Below are 14,918 nucleotides of genomic sequence, written 5' to 3'. Positions count from 1 at the left end.
TCAGATAGACAGAGACAGACAGTACAAAGGGGGTGGGGTGGAGAAAAAGCGAGAATCCCAAGCAGGCCCTGTGCTACCAGCGCAGAGTCCAACGCAGGGCTCCAACTCCCAAAACCAAGAGATCGTGCGAGCCAAAACCAAGAGTCGGACGCTTAACTGACTGAGCCACCTAGGTGCCCCTCCAACGTACCACCTTTAAAGCCTCTATTTCAAGTATCCCATTCAGGTCATCCAATCTTTCCATATGACTGACTAAAGTTCTCCCATTCCAACAATTTTCCAATCTCGAGGATTGTTCTCATTGAGCTTATCATTTTTTACTATCCATACCACTTTCCTGTCCTTCTCTGCCCAGACTCCATGAACCAGCAATATAACCACTCCTTTACAATCACCCTTAACTCCTGAGACAGACCTCTCTCCCTCCATTATACTTGCCAGCAAAATTACAATGATACACCTCACCTTTCCTTTCCCCTGTACCATAGCAACATCTACAGAGTACAAATTTACAGCTTCATATTTCAATGGGTCACTGATCAATGCCAGACCATCCTACTCTATGTATCATCTTCCAGTCCCTGAGACTATTTCACGTATTTTACCTCCAGCACTACATCTCCAGTACGCCCTCCAACTCTCACTCTGGGCTGATAACCATGCCCTATAGTTCCAAAAGGAAAATGGGCCCAATCAGGTAAGCTTCCCACTATCAACCCCACCACCGAACATGCATATACTTGTCTTCTGCCTTATCTATTAAAATGAATCATTTCTCCTTGCTCTCAGATTTATACCTTGGATCCTACCTCTTTTCATTTTCTCATACTTTATTCCTGGAGTTATCTGCATTATCTTCCGCAACATCAATTTCTTCTTCTCTACTGGTTTATTCTCAATGGCACAAAACATAACTTACCATTATCTATTCTAGACAAACCCCCCATAACCCCAGGTCCTGCTTTAGCTAATGCCCCATTTCTCTGCTACCCTTTCAGCAAAAGGCCTTGAGAGGCGGATCCTTCCTGCTACCTTCATTTCCTTTCCTCTCATTCTCCCCTTAACTTGCTCGAGCAGCCCACCAATTGTCCAAGTCTGCAAAACCAATGTTCAAGTCTCCATCGTGATCTTACTCCACATCTCTCAGCATCATCCGACAGTTTCATCTCCCTCCTTCCTGAAAGACTTTCTTCCTTGAGCTCCCAAGACAAAACACCCAGCAGGTATTTCTCCTAAGTTGTCAGCTGTTCTCAAGTTCTCTTAGCTGGGTTCTCCCCGTCTGGCAGGCCTCTAATATTGCAGTCATCCAGGGTTATAACCTCAGCCAGACAGCTACCACAGCTTCAACTACCACCTATATGCCAAGGACCCTTAAATTTGTATCTCTAACCTAACTTCTCCCACAGCTTCAAATGCATATGTCAAACTGCCTATTTAACATGTGCAATTGGTCATCTAACAGATGTCTAAAACACACATAACAAATACAGAATTACTAATAAAACATACAGGATTACTGATTCCATCCACCCTTTAAGTCTTCTCCATTTCACTAATAGTACTTATAGTACCACTTCATTGCTCAGATGTCAAAAATTCTTTAAAAGTTTTTCTAGTACACTTCAAATAAAATCTAATCTCTTTACTACAGTCCCCAAGGCCACCTGTAATTTAGCTTTCCAACCTCATTTCATTTCATACGCCCGCTGGCTCACAATGATCCAGCCATATAGGCCTTCTCTCTGTCCTCAACTGCACTGTACTCATTCTTGTCTCTGCACCTGATCTTGGCTACCTGGAATGCTCTTCCCCACGCCTGTCACAGGATTGTCATCTTCTCATCATTCAAGTCTCAACCCAAATGCCATCTGCTCTGAGAGGCCTCCCATGACCACACTATTTTCAATATTACCTTACTTTAGTTCATAAAGTATTTGTTTACATGTTTCACCACATGTTTACTGTCTCTTTGAACTAAAATATAAGCTTTTCAAGGGTACGAGTCTGCCTTATTTACCACTATTTGCCGGACAGTGAGATCATAGACTGGCACATAGTAGACACTGAATACATTTCTGTTAAATAACTGACATGAACAAGTTCTTCACAAAAAAATCCAACTGCCAGAAGACAAAGAAATGCCAATTAATTAACAGTATCAATTTCTACCCAATAGTAAAGATTTTATTTTAATGATACCCTTTGTGGGCAAAAGTATAGGGGGAAAACAACAGGAAATTTCAGGCACAACCTTCCTAGTATATATCGTAACTCTTAAAAATGGACACATCTTCTGACCAGCTATGAATTCATCATGACAAAACCATCATGTATAAAAACAAAAGATATCCTCGCAGGTACACAGTAATGCTGTTTCTAACCGTGAAAACTTATGTGTTACAATCATTAAGGACTGAGTAAATAAAGGTGATTTATATAACCAACTACTATGCAGCCAGCTAAAAAACCACTGGCATAAAAATGTTAACACGGAAAAATATTCATGAAATGCTTTTCAAACGAAAAGCAAATACACAAAATTAAGTCCTTTATATGAATAAAGTGTACTCATATACACATACATGTGTTTACATGTAAGGCAGGCGATGGCCAGGCCTGCTACAGGTCCGAGGACACTGCAAGAAATGGAACACAAAAGCACAGAACAGTGTCACAACAAATAATTGCCTTTTCTAACAGCAGCTGCACCACTTGCTGACTACAGATGATGTCACTCTCCAAGCCTGAAAGCATACATGATGGCAAACTAGGTTTTGTGGCTGACAAATTACTCACTGCACAGACCACCAATGTAGCCCACCCTCTGCGAGGACCTGGGGACGCCCCGGTGAGCCATGTTCACTCAGGTGCATCCTTATCTTATTTGTCCTCTGTGGTGCCTGTTCACTGGTTCATGGCAGGCAAGCAAATTAAGCCAATCTCAGTTGTGTACTCTTGCCAATCTTTGAACTTCCACCAGCCCTTTGTGGTCTACATAACTGTGTGGTTCCTATATGTTTATGTATGTGTGGGTGTTTGTATATAAACATACAAGAAAATCCAGAGAATCATCAGAAGTCGACAGTGTTCATACACCTGGAAGAATGACAAACGATGCTTAGTTTCTTCTTTTTATTTAACTGTATTTGTTGACAGGGTTCACACACTTGGTAGAATGATGAATGATGCTTAGTTTCTTATTTTTTATTTAATTGTATTTTTTTTTTTTTACTTTCATTACACTCTATGTTAACTAACTGGAATTCAAACGAAAAGTTTAAAAAAATGTTACAGGATGACTAAGGAAACCAAATATAAATTAAAGCCACATGAATAAGACTGTAAGTCCCAGTGACATAAACACACTAACTTCACATTTAAGCAAACAATTTTGTCCACATGTCTGAATAAGTCTTCATTTAGTGTCAGGTTCAAACTGGATATCAGCTGCTTAAAAAAAAAACAAACAAAAAAAAAGAACAAAATAACAAACTTGGATGTAATTCTTCATTACATACACTTAAGTATTTCAGATTTGGTTTTTGTTTTTCCAAAAATCATAGACAGTCCATCAGAATTTTAATTTAGAAAAATGTAAACATGCCACCATGAAGTTGTCTCCCTCCACCACATTCCAAATCTAGCCTGAATCTTATCAATCCTCTCAGGCTAACTACCAATTCACAGAAGAACATATTAAATGACACCACAGGGAGGCAATCAGCAAAATCCAGACTGAGGGAATAATTCTACATGACAAATAACCTAGTTTTTTTTCAACAAAAAATTGCAAGGAAAAAGAAGAGATTTTTTTTAAAAAAAGGAGAGATAAAGAAGGAATATACAAATATAAAAGAAATTTGAGACATATCAACTAATTGCAGTACGTGGGACTTACTTGTTATTAGGAAACTTATTAAAGTTGTTGAAAGACAACAATGGTATTGTGGTTATATATTTTGATCACTTTACTGAGGCATATTTTAAAATCACGTAATTCATCCATAACAAGAGTACAATTTAATAGTTTTTTTAGTAATCTACGAAGGTGTGCAACCATTACTGTAAACCAGTTTAGAATATTACCCCAGTAAGATTCCTCATGTCCATTAACTGTTAGTCCACACACACACACACACACACACACACACACACACACACACACACAAACACACCAGCTCACTAATCCACTTTCTGACTACAGATTTGCCTCTTCTGAACATTTCACATAAGAGGAATCATACACTGTGTGGTCTCTCGTGTCTGGGTCCTTCCACTTAGCATGTTTTTAGGTTCATTTATGTCATTGCATCCATCAGCAGTTTGTTTTTAGTGCTGAATAATATTTCACTTTATAGACATATTTTGTCTCTTCATTTACCAGCTGATGGGCAGTTCTTTTCAACTTCAGGCTACTGTGAATAATGCTACTATGAACTTGTATGTGAAAGCTGTGCAGGCAGATGCACAAGAGAAGAACTGCTGGGTCATTTGGCAAATTAATGTTTAACTTTTTAAGAAAAACGCCAAACTGTTTTTCCAAAGTAGATGCACCATTTTATGTTCCTGTAAGGGTTCCTATTTGTGGTTATACTTTGAGTTCTTATCCTTTAGCCATACATGCTGAAATATTAATGATTTGATATTTGGGGTCTCATTCAAAATTACGAATGGGAGAAGGAGGGTGGTGGGTATAGATGGAATATGGTTGGTCATATCTCGAGAACTGGAGTACTGTTAGTAGTAATAACAGCTACTTACTATAGAAGGTACTACGGTACTTTGTTCCAGACACTGTTTTAAGTGCTTTAGATATATTAGCTCATTTAATCCCTACAACAACCTTAAGAGGAAGCTACTGTTATTAGTTCCATTTTAGAGATCAAGAAACAGAACCAGAAAGCTTAAGCAATGTGGCAAAGCCAGGACTACAATCAAAGTAGCCTGGCTTTAGACCTGTGTTTTTAAACACCGGGCCATATATTTCAAGCTCACCAACAAGTGATATGTGAAATTAAAGTATTCAAAGTCAGGTGGCTTCTATGAAGATCTAGGTAGGGAATCCAATGTTAAGTAAACTTAAGGGTATATGTAGTAACATATAAATGATAATAACCCTGTTATCTCTGGATAGAACATGAATGATTTTTCTTCTTTTTATTTAATTGTATTTTCTACTTTTAAAACAATGATCAACATATGCATGACAGTTTAAGATTCACATCGTAACAACAGAAACATTGCATTAATCAGAAAACAAAGGACTTGATGAACAGAAAGATTTTTCAAGTTCCTAATTTTTTAAAGGAAGTTTTAAGAGGTACTGAACAGGTACCGTGTACCAGACACTAAGTTCAGTGCTATGGACACAAACTTGACCAAAAGCCTTGGAACAAAGAAAGGCATTTCTAGAATGACAATACAGATGTGGTTAAGTGCTCTTAGAGCAGAGGCAGGAAGACCTGAAACAGGAAACACTAAACTGATTGGAAGGAATGATGTATGTACAAACTGCTTCTAATTAGAGACGATTTCATCAAATAACAGAGCCACTCCTTACTGATTACAAATGAAGACCCTGCTTCAAATGCCAAATCTTCACTTTTTTTTTTTTTTACCTCAGATTTCACCAACTTTAAATATCCCCTAAAAAACAGAGGAGATTCAAAGAAAAAACTATCTTGTATGTTAGAGTATTAATTAGACTATACAAAATCTGTAAATATGTGTAACTAAGAAAGTATTTTTTCATTCATTATATTTAAGTGTGGTTTGATCACAGTCCATCAACACATCCTTAAATTTCATCTTAATGGCACTTCTAAAAAGTCTACTGATGATCTAAATCAAGGGCAGGAAAACTACAGCTGCAGGTGGCCTGGTTTGCTAAGAATGGTTTTTACATTTTAGGGGGAGAAAGGAGACAAAGAGGGAGGAAAGAGGGGTAACTGTATGCAGAGACCACATATGGTCCACAAAGCCTAAAATACTTTACTATCTGGACTTTTCAAAAAAAAAAAAATGCCCTCCTTAAAACAACAAAAACAGAAACAAAAAAACTACCAAATGGATTTCTGCTCACACCAGGAATAAAACCTGTTTTTACCAAATTCATGTATTATCAATTTGTTGTGAAGGAAGCCATCAGAAAGGCAGTACCATCACTGTGGAACTCAGCCTAGACACTTAGCACAACTACTTGTTTATGATAGAAAAGAGAAAAAAAGAGGAAGGATTTTTTAAAAAATTTTTTTACTGTCTATTCATTTTTGAGAGACAGAGAGAGACAGAGCACAAGCAGGGGTGGGGCAGAGAGACGGGGACACAGAATCTGAAGCAGGCTCCAGGCTCTGAGCCGTCAGCACCAGAGCACGAACCGCGAGATCATGACGTGAGCCAAAGTCAGACGCACAACCAACTGAACCACCCAGGCGCCCCAAAGAAGGACTTTTAAGAGAGGATAAACAAGGGTATGTAGTTAGCTCAGAAAGACATGGGTTTTGTAAAGGGTAGGGGATTTCAGAGAGAAAATATAGCTGAAGCAGAAAAAAAAAAAAGCAGAGTCATCTAGGGGCTCTACAATAAGCTGCTCAAGTTGGAAGGTAACTAGTATTACAATATTAATGACTCAAAAAATGGGAGGGTTAGGTCTACTGAGAAAACAGAGGAGACCCAGAGAAGCTACCTGCCCAAGTTCACACAGCAAGAGTGTGGGACAGAAAGAACTGGACTACAGGCACTCCAATCTCAGTTCAGTGTTTTCCCCCTGGCATCACAATGCCCTCTCAGTATAGGACAGTGCTAACCTAGAAAAACAGCACTAGAGACTGGTGACAAGTTAGCTCAACTGAGTTAGAAGGAACAGTCTCTTCAGGAGTTCTCCTCCTCCCCCCATTATGAGTTATTTTTTCAAGAAGAACTGAGTCAGGTGTCTACAGAACTCAAAGAGGAGGAGGAAAGAGTAGACCCCAGTTCTATTTCCCAGATGTTAGGAACAATCAGAAAATGCTGACCAAACATCATTAAAATCAGCCTTAAAGATATGTAGTGGCTTACAGCAATAAGAAACATCAAATTTCAGTTTACCTGGTTCCAGTTTTATTACTTTAATTGCTGCCAATTCACCAGTGTTAACATTCCGTGCCTAAAAGAGAAGAAAAAATGACTGTAAAAAAAAGTTTTCATGAAAAACCTTATAAATGTCATTTTAGTTTACTGTTTATTTTCAGTTCTACAGAGATAATTTTTTTTTTCAACGTTTATTTATTTTTGGGACAGAGAGAGACAGAGCATGAACGGGGGAGGGGCAGAGAGAGAGGGAGACACAGAATCGGAAACAGGCTCCAGGCTCCGAGCCATCAGCCCAGAGCCTGACGCGGGGCTCGAACTCCCGGACCGCGAGATCGTGACCTGGCTGAAGTCGGACGCTTAACCGACTGCACCACCCAGGCGCTCCTATACAGAGATAATTTTTAATGCAAGAACTGTAAAAGGGGTTTATATTTACAAAGCAAACAATATATTCTTTACAATGAATGCCAACATTAATTCAAGTGTAAATTTAATAACAGTGATAATAATAATTAACACATACAGAGACTTCAGGATGTGCCAGGCACTGTCCTAAGTATTTTTTATTAATTCATTTATCCTCACAACAATCTTATGAGGTAGGTACTAATATTATATCCACTTTGCAGATGACAAAACTGAAGCACAGACAAGTTAAAGAACTTGCCGAGGCCATATTGCTAGTAAGCAACAGTAATGATTCTAATCCAAGAAGACTGATTTCAGAGTCTGAGCTTTTAAGCATTACACTTTATTGCCATTCATTCTAAGTCCATTTAAAATTTTGAATTCATTAACTAGCCTTAAACTTTTAATCTTAAAAATCTGAGAATATGAAAAGCTAATAATTTATAAGTATATAATAATATAAATATAAAAACAGCCCCCCCCATGCATCTGTTTAAACACAGCTGATGGTACAATCAATTCAGTGCAGTTCAGTACAAATCAAGTATATTTCACAAGCCATATATTAAAAATAAAAATTATTTAAGAGATCAATCAATAACATTAAATTGCTGGTATTTACAACTGTAATTATGTAATAAGCTGAAGCTGTCTTTTCAATTTGTATGCAAATAGCAGTAATTCTTTGTCAACTTAAAATGTTTTTTTTTTTTAATTTTTTTTTTTTCCAACGTTTATTTATTTTTGGGACAGAGAGAGACAGAGCATGAACGGGGGAGGGGCAGAGAGAGAGGGAGACACAGAATCAGAAACAGGCTCCAGGCTCTGAGCCATCAGCCCAGAGCCCGACGCGGGGCTCGAACTCACGGACCGCGAGATCGTGACCTGGCTGAAGTCGGACGCTTAACCGACTGCGCCACCCAGGCGCCCCTTAAAATGTTTTATAATTTGATCAGAACTTTCAAAATACTTGCAACTGTTATAACTGTTACATAAAACTGCTCACTGAAACTTAACTTTCATATCAGCCAATGAAAATCAATACACACAATTCACTGATCACAGAAAGATACAGTCCTGTGAGCTGAACTGCAACACTCTCATATTTTTTTTTAATTTTATTTATTTTTAACTAATCTATACACCCAATGTGGGCCTTGAGCTCACAACCTCAAGATCAAGAATCACACACTCTGCCAACTGAGCCAGCAAAGCGCCCCACAACACTTTCCTATTAATGGATTGGTGAAGATCAGTGAATCATCTACAAGTAATGATAGCAGCATTAACAATAGAACCCTTCTAAGAATAGTGGGGCATTAAAAAGGTCAGATGATAATCTAGGAAGGTAGATATGGGGCACGGCCATTGCTGAAATATAAAATTTAACCTTTTAACTCAAAGGTATTAAAAAGATCTCCCCCTACTGGGGTGCCTGGCTGGCTGAATTGGAAGGGCATGTGACTCTTGGTCTTAGGGGTTATGAATCTGAGCCCCACGAAGACTGCAGAGATTACTTAAATAAATATTTTTATAAAAGAGAGATCTCCCCATATAAATTAAGAAAAAATTTTAACTGAAATTTGTAGGGAAAATTCATTCCTTCTGAAAAAATTCCCATAACCAATGAACACTTACCATGGCCAACTTATTATAAGCAGTACAAAACAGATTTGAACAGTTACTTCAAACTAAACTTAGTTTCTGTTAAATGAGATAGACATTTCAATATAGTGCTAGATATGTGCTCATTCCCTTCTCTTGAATGAGAAGATACACGCGCGCGCGCGCACACACACACACACACACACTGAAACAGAAATAAAATCAGAACACCATTCTGGGAGCATTTTGTGAAGGGCCAGCAAAGTGTACCTGTACAATACTCAGGTATATCACAGAAACAGGACTCATAAATCTTCTCAAACATTATCACAACTACTTGCTTTTTCTCCTCACACTTCATGAACCTGCCCTGTCAGGCTCCCCCTAGACACTCTGTCCTCTAACCCCCATCTTTTCTAGCACTTCTCCAAATAAACTAAGACAAGATGCTACTCTCCCCACTTCTCAATTCTCCATTTAAAAATCCTGCCATGGTTTTGTTTTCTGTTCACCCAAAGAAATTCAGGGGCGCATGGGTGGCTCAGCTGGTTAAGGGTTCAACTTCAGCTCAGGTCATGATCTCACGGTTCATGAGTTTGAGCCCCGCACTGGGCTCGCTCCGAGCCTGGAGCCTGCTTCGGATTCTGTGGTCTTCCTCTCTCTCTGCCCCTTCCCCATTCATGCTCTGTCTCTCTGTCTCTGTCTCTCTCTCTCAAAAATAAATAAACATAGAAAGAAAAGAGAAGAAAAGAGAAGAAAAGAAAAAAGAAAGAAAGAAAAGAAAAGAAAAGAAAAGAAAAGAAAAGAAAAGAAAAGAAAATCAGAGTATGGGTGATTCCATTACAGAAGAGCAGAGAGAATATGAACTCACAGAAAGCCAGGATGATTTTTTATAGCTGAAATTTTGTTCCTAATTGACCACAAGAGGGCACAGTGTCTACTGACAACACAAGTTACAGAGAGTGTCCAAAATGGCTACTGGACACAATGTACAACTCTCTTCTAAAAACAGATTTACTAATAGTTAACACCAGCACATATTTAACAGAGAAACTGGGACAGCAAAATATTTATCAGTAGCACTTATCAGACTGAAGTCAATGTTTACTACAGGCGTGACTTCAGATATAATTTTTCAAAATTTAAATCATTCCAGAATTTTAAGGATAACAAAGGAGACCTTAAAATTATGATTCTTTAGAATGAACAAAAAAACAGAAGACACCTAATGATTACTACTTTTTTTTACCTTCTGAAATATTTTCCAGTATGTAACTTTATTTGACAGAACTAAGGTAATTCACAAAAAGAAAAATTACAACAAAAAACCCAGACAAGTTGAATTTCTGAGCTTTTCTGCATCAAAACGCAGCAGACAGACATTTATTAACAAAAAGTCTTTAAAGCTTTAAAGCATTATGATTCATCAAGAATCTTGGTTTTGGGGTTCCTGGGTAAGCTCAGTTGATTAAGCAAGTGTCAGATTCTTTGATCTCAGGGTCCTGAGATTGAGCCCCATGTGGATCGAGCTCCACACCCTGCATGGAGCCAGCATAAGATACTCTCCCACCCTGTCCCTCCCCTGCTTGCATACGAGCTCCTGCGCTCGCTCGCTTGCTCTCAAAAAAAAAATTCTTGGTCTTCTAGCTAAATCATGTTTTGCTGTCTCTAAATTTACAATGGTCAAGATTATATACTGAGATAAATATAAAAAGTAATACTTATCTCCTACACTCCGCAACTACTAATCTTTTTGCAATCACCCAGAGCAATTTATTAGGAAGAAAATGAGAACAAGGTAAATATTATAAAATATTGCCATGTACAAAGTTAAAAAAAATTTTTTTTTAAGTTTTATTTACTTATATTGAGAGAGAGAGAAAGTACGAACGGGGAAGGGGCAGAGAGAGAGGGAGAGAGAAAATTCCAAGCAGGTTCTGCACTGTCAGCACAGAGCCTGATGCAGGGCTGAAACCCACAAACCATGAGATCATGGCCTGAGCCAAATCATGAGTCAGACGTTCAACTGAATGAGCCATTCAGGCACCCCTAAAGTTAAACATTTTTAATTCAGTATCAATAATGTGAAAATTTCAGACTTGCTCAGGGCAGAAAACTGAGGATAAATATTCTTAGCATCTAGACCTAGGAGTTGTCTGCCACATCATTGGCTTGCCCACCATTCTTCACTTATTTTGAAAGTGATATTCAGATCATGTTGTTCTTGAACGGAAAACTCTTCAGGAATACACACCACTGCTTTAAAGACAAAATTCAAGGGGCACCTAGGTGGCTCAGTCAGTTAAGCATCTGACTCTTGCTTTGGGCTGAGGTCATGATCTCGCGGTTGGTGAGATCTAGCCCTGCACAGGGCTCTGCACTTGGGATTCTCTTTGCTCCTACCCAACTCCTGTGCAAAAGGAAGGAAAGGAAGGAAAGTAAAGAAGAAGGAACGAAGGAACGAAGGAAGGAAGGAAGCCTTTTTATAAAGACAAATCTCAAATTCCTTGTCAGAGAATTTAAATTTTTCACTAATTACAACACTTTTCATAACAGCTTTTATTGAGATATAATTCACATACCATGAAGTTTACCCTTTCAGTGCATACAATTCAGTGGTTTTAAGTACATTCACAGTTTCATAACCATCACTGCTTTCTAACTTTGGAACTTCTCATCACCCCAAAAAGAAACCCTACACCAATCAATTAGCAGTCACTCCCTATTCCTCCTCCTCCCAGTTCCTGACAGCTACTGGTCTACTTTCTACCTCTATGGAGTTGACTACTCTGGACAGTTCATAAAAATAGGATTATACAAAATGTGGTCCTTTGTGACTGGCTTCTTTCACTGAGCATAACATTTTCCGGTTCACTCATGATGTATTGTGTATCAGTGCATGATTCCTTTCATTACTGAATATACTCCACTGTATGGAAGTACCACAATTTATTTATCGATTTGTCAGCTGAAGGATATTTAGGCTGTTTCCATTTTGGGGCTATTATGAATAATGCTTCTATGAATGTTAGAGTACACATTTTTGTTTCAAATTCTCTTGGGTACAGACAGACCTAAGAGGGGAAGTGCCGAATCACACGGCAACTCTATGTTTAGCTTTTTGAAGGACTGTCAAACGTTTCTCCAAAGTGGCAGGACCATTCTATATTGTCACGAGCAATACACAAGGGTTCCATATCTCCACATCCTTGCCAACATTTGTTGTTACGGTTTTTATTTCAGCTGTCCTAGTGGGTGTGAAGTAGTATCTCATTGTGGTCTGAGTTGCAGTTCACTAATGACTAATGATGTTGAGCATCTTTTTATGCTCATTGGCCATCTGAATATTTTCTTTGGAGAAATGTCATATTCAACTTTTGCCCATTTTTGTGTTGTCTTTTTATTACTGACCTAGAATTCTTTATAGATTGTGATGTAAGTCTCTTATCAGTTACATGATTTGCAAATATTTAATCCCAACCTGTGGATTGTCTTGATTTTCTTGATGGTGTTCTTTGAAGCACAAAAGGTTTTAGTTTTGATCAAGTTTTTAAATTTATTTTTTGTTGCTTGTGCTTTTGGTGTTATAGCTAAAAAACTAATGTCTAGCCCAAGGTCACAAAAATTTTTTTCTTATCTTTTCTTCTAAGCATCTTAGAATTTTAGCTCTTCCATTTAGGTCTATGATCCATTTTGAGTGAATTTTGGCATGGCATCCAGGAGAACTCCAATTTCATTCTTTTGCGTGCGTGTATCTAGTTGAGAAATATAGCATTTTAACTATAAAACTCTCTACTATATTGCCCCCGTCACTTCCTAATTTGCATTTTTGTGCTGCAGCCAAACTAAACAACTTGCCATTCCCCAATGCTATCCACACGTTTGCCCTTTGGAACATACTGCTGAGACGAATGCTTGCCCCAACTCCTTCCTGGGCCTAACTCCTAAATAATCCTTTAAAGCTCAGCTTAGGTCATCATCACTTCCCCCATGCCTTTTTCCCTATCTCTATTCTGGCTTGGACATCCCAAACACACACACTCCCAAAGATCCTGGGTAAACTTTCTCAAATGGGAGTGGGCCTGGTTAGGAAAGTCCTACAGATCTAGAACTGGTCTCAGTTTAGAGGGGATTTGCAAACTGTTATGATTCAAAGGTATCCCAGAAGTCAGCCTGGTTCAGTCAGCCTTTTAGAGGCCATTCATGATGGAATTTGGGAAAGGATTTTTCTGAGATAATTTCATGCTGACTACTGCACCGTCTCCAACTATCAGAAAAATATCCCTTGCGTGTGAGAGTGGGAGTAAACAACATAATCCAGAAGCAATCGTTAAGAAGCAAAAAGTATGCTACATACTATATAAAGTGAGTTAGAGACCATCACTACCAATAAAATAATCTGACCATCGACTATGACCAAGCACTTCCAGGTATTCAAAGCTTACACCTTAGAAAGGTTTGTCTGACATGAATATGAAGAAGAAAGGTTCAGAAATGGGGGTGAAGATATGTGAAGTTTAGTCCTGCCAGTAACTAGCAATGGGATCTGAGCAAGTGATTTCCCTGTGTCTTCTTCCCAATTATGTTCCCGCAATTTAAAAACAAGAAAGTGAATGGGGCGCCTGGGTGGCTCAGTCGGTTGAGCGTCCAACTTCGGCTCAGGTCATGATCTCGCGGTCTGTAAGTTCGAGCCCCGCGTCAGGCTCTGTGCTGACCGCTCAGAGCCTGGAGCCTGTTTCAGATTCTGTGTCTCCCTCTCTCTCTGACCCTCCCCCGTTCATGCTCTCTGTCTCAAAAATAAATAAACGTTAAAAAAAAATTAAAAAAAAAATAAAAACAAGAAAGTGAAAAAAGGCTATTTCTAACGTTCCTTACAAAGGTCAATGTTTACATCGAATAATTTAAGTCTAAATTAACAGATTCCATATACTAAACTAGCTACAACAACAGCAACAACAAAACACCACCACTGGTTTTCAATCAACAGATTTAAGACAGGAACCATAAATCTGTACTTAAAGCTACTGAGGTACTTCTGACGTCCCACCAGGTCTGGAGACATGGTATAAAGCACTGTGCCATGAGTTTCATAAAATAAATACCAACTTCTAAGTCTGAAAGGGGTGTTACAGGGATGGCTTTATGAAGGAGATTACCATTTAATCAGAGGTTTGCAAGATGGGCTGGATAACAACAAACACAGAAGAGGGATGGGAAAGAGGGCATAGAAAGAAAAGCATGAGCAAGGGCACTGGGACAGAAAACACGGGCTATTTTGAGTGTAAACGGAGGGCCAAGCCTCAGGGTACCTCCCATATAAATACTCCCTTACAGAGGGAGATGGCTAACCCACAGTCCCTGCTGAAGGAATAGTTTTGACTGCTTTTCCAGTTACTTGAACGAGTGTGAGCCTACCACAAGGGCAACTAAATACACTAGAAGACTGATAGCCAGAGTGATCTCAGTCCCTGGTTTGCTTAGGACACTCCTAGTTTATGCCTAAGTCCTAACAGAATTCTTAATAGTGCCCACTTTCATTCTCAAAATTATAATTAAATTTTTATTTAATTTGAATGGTAAAACACAAGGTCACTCCACCAGTAAACCCTGAGCTGACATGAAGAAAGGATATAGGCCAGATTCTCTAACATAGGGGTCAGCAAACATATCCGTTTTTTTGTTTTTTTTTTTAATTCCAGTGTTCTATTAGTTTCAGGTGCACAATACGGTGATTCAGCAGTTCTGTACGTTACTCAGTGCTCATTATGATAAAGTGTACTCTTAATCCCCTTCACCTATTTCACCCATCCCCTCTATTCACCTCACCTCTGGTA

The 14,918-nt window shown here is 38.7% G+C and overlaps 1 protein-coding gene across 1 annotated transcript in view; it reads right to left on the bottom strand.

The window, feature by feature from the left end:
* Positions 1 to 14,918, bottom strand: part of MAP4K3 (mitogen-activated protein kinase kinase kinase kinase 3) — a 204,202-nt gene that overhangs the window by 130,523 nt on the left and 58,761 nt on the right. Inside the window, 1 exon segment of the mRNA XM_030311245.1 lies at positions 7,087 to 7,144. Within this exon segment, the coding sequence (XP_030167105.1) occupies positions 7,087 to 7,144 (58 nt within the window).

Source organism: Lynx canadensis, chromosome A3 (assembly GCF_007474595.2).
Source record: "Lynx canadensis isolate LIC74 chromosome A3, mLynCan4.pri.v2, whole genome shotgun sequence".
In the NCBI taxonomy this organism is placed as follows: Eukaryota; Metazoa; Chordata; class Mammalia; order Carnivora; family Felidae; genus Lynx; species Lynx canadensis.
Note: the sequence above shows the minus strand (reverse complement) of the source record. Positions and strands in the feature narration are given on the sequence as shown.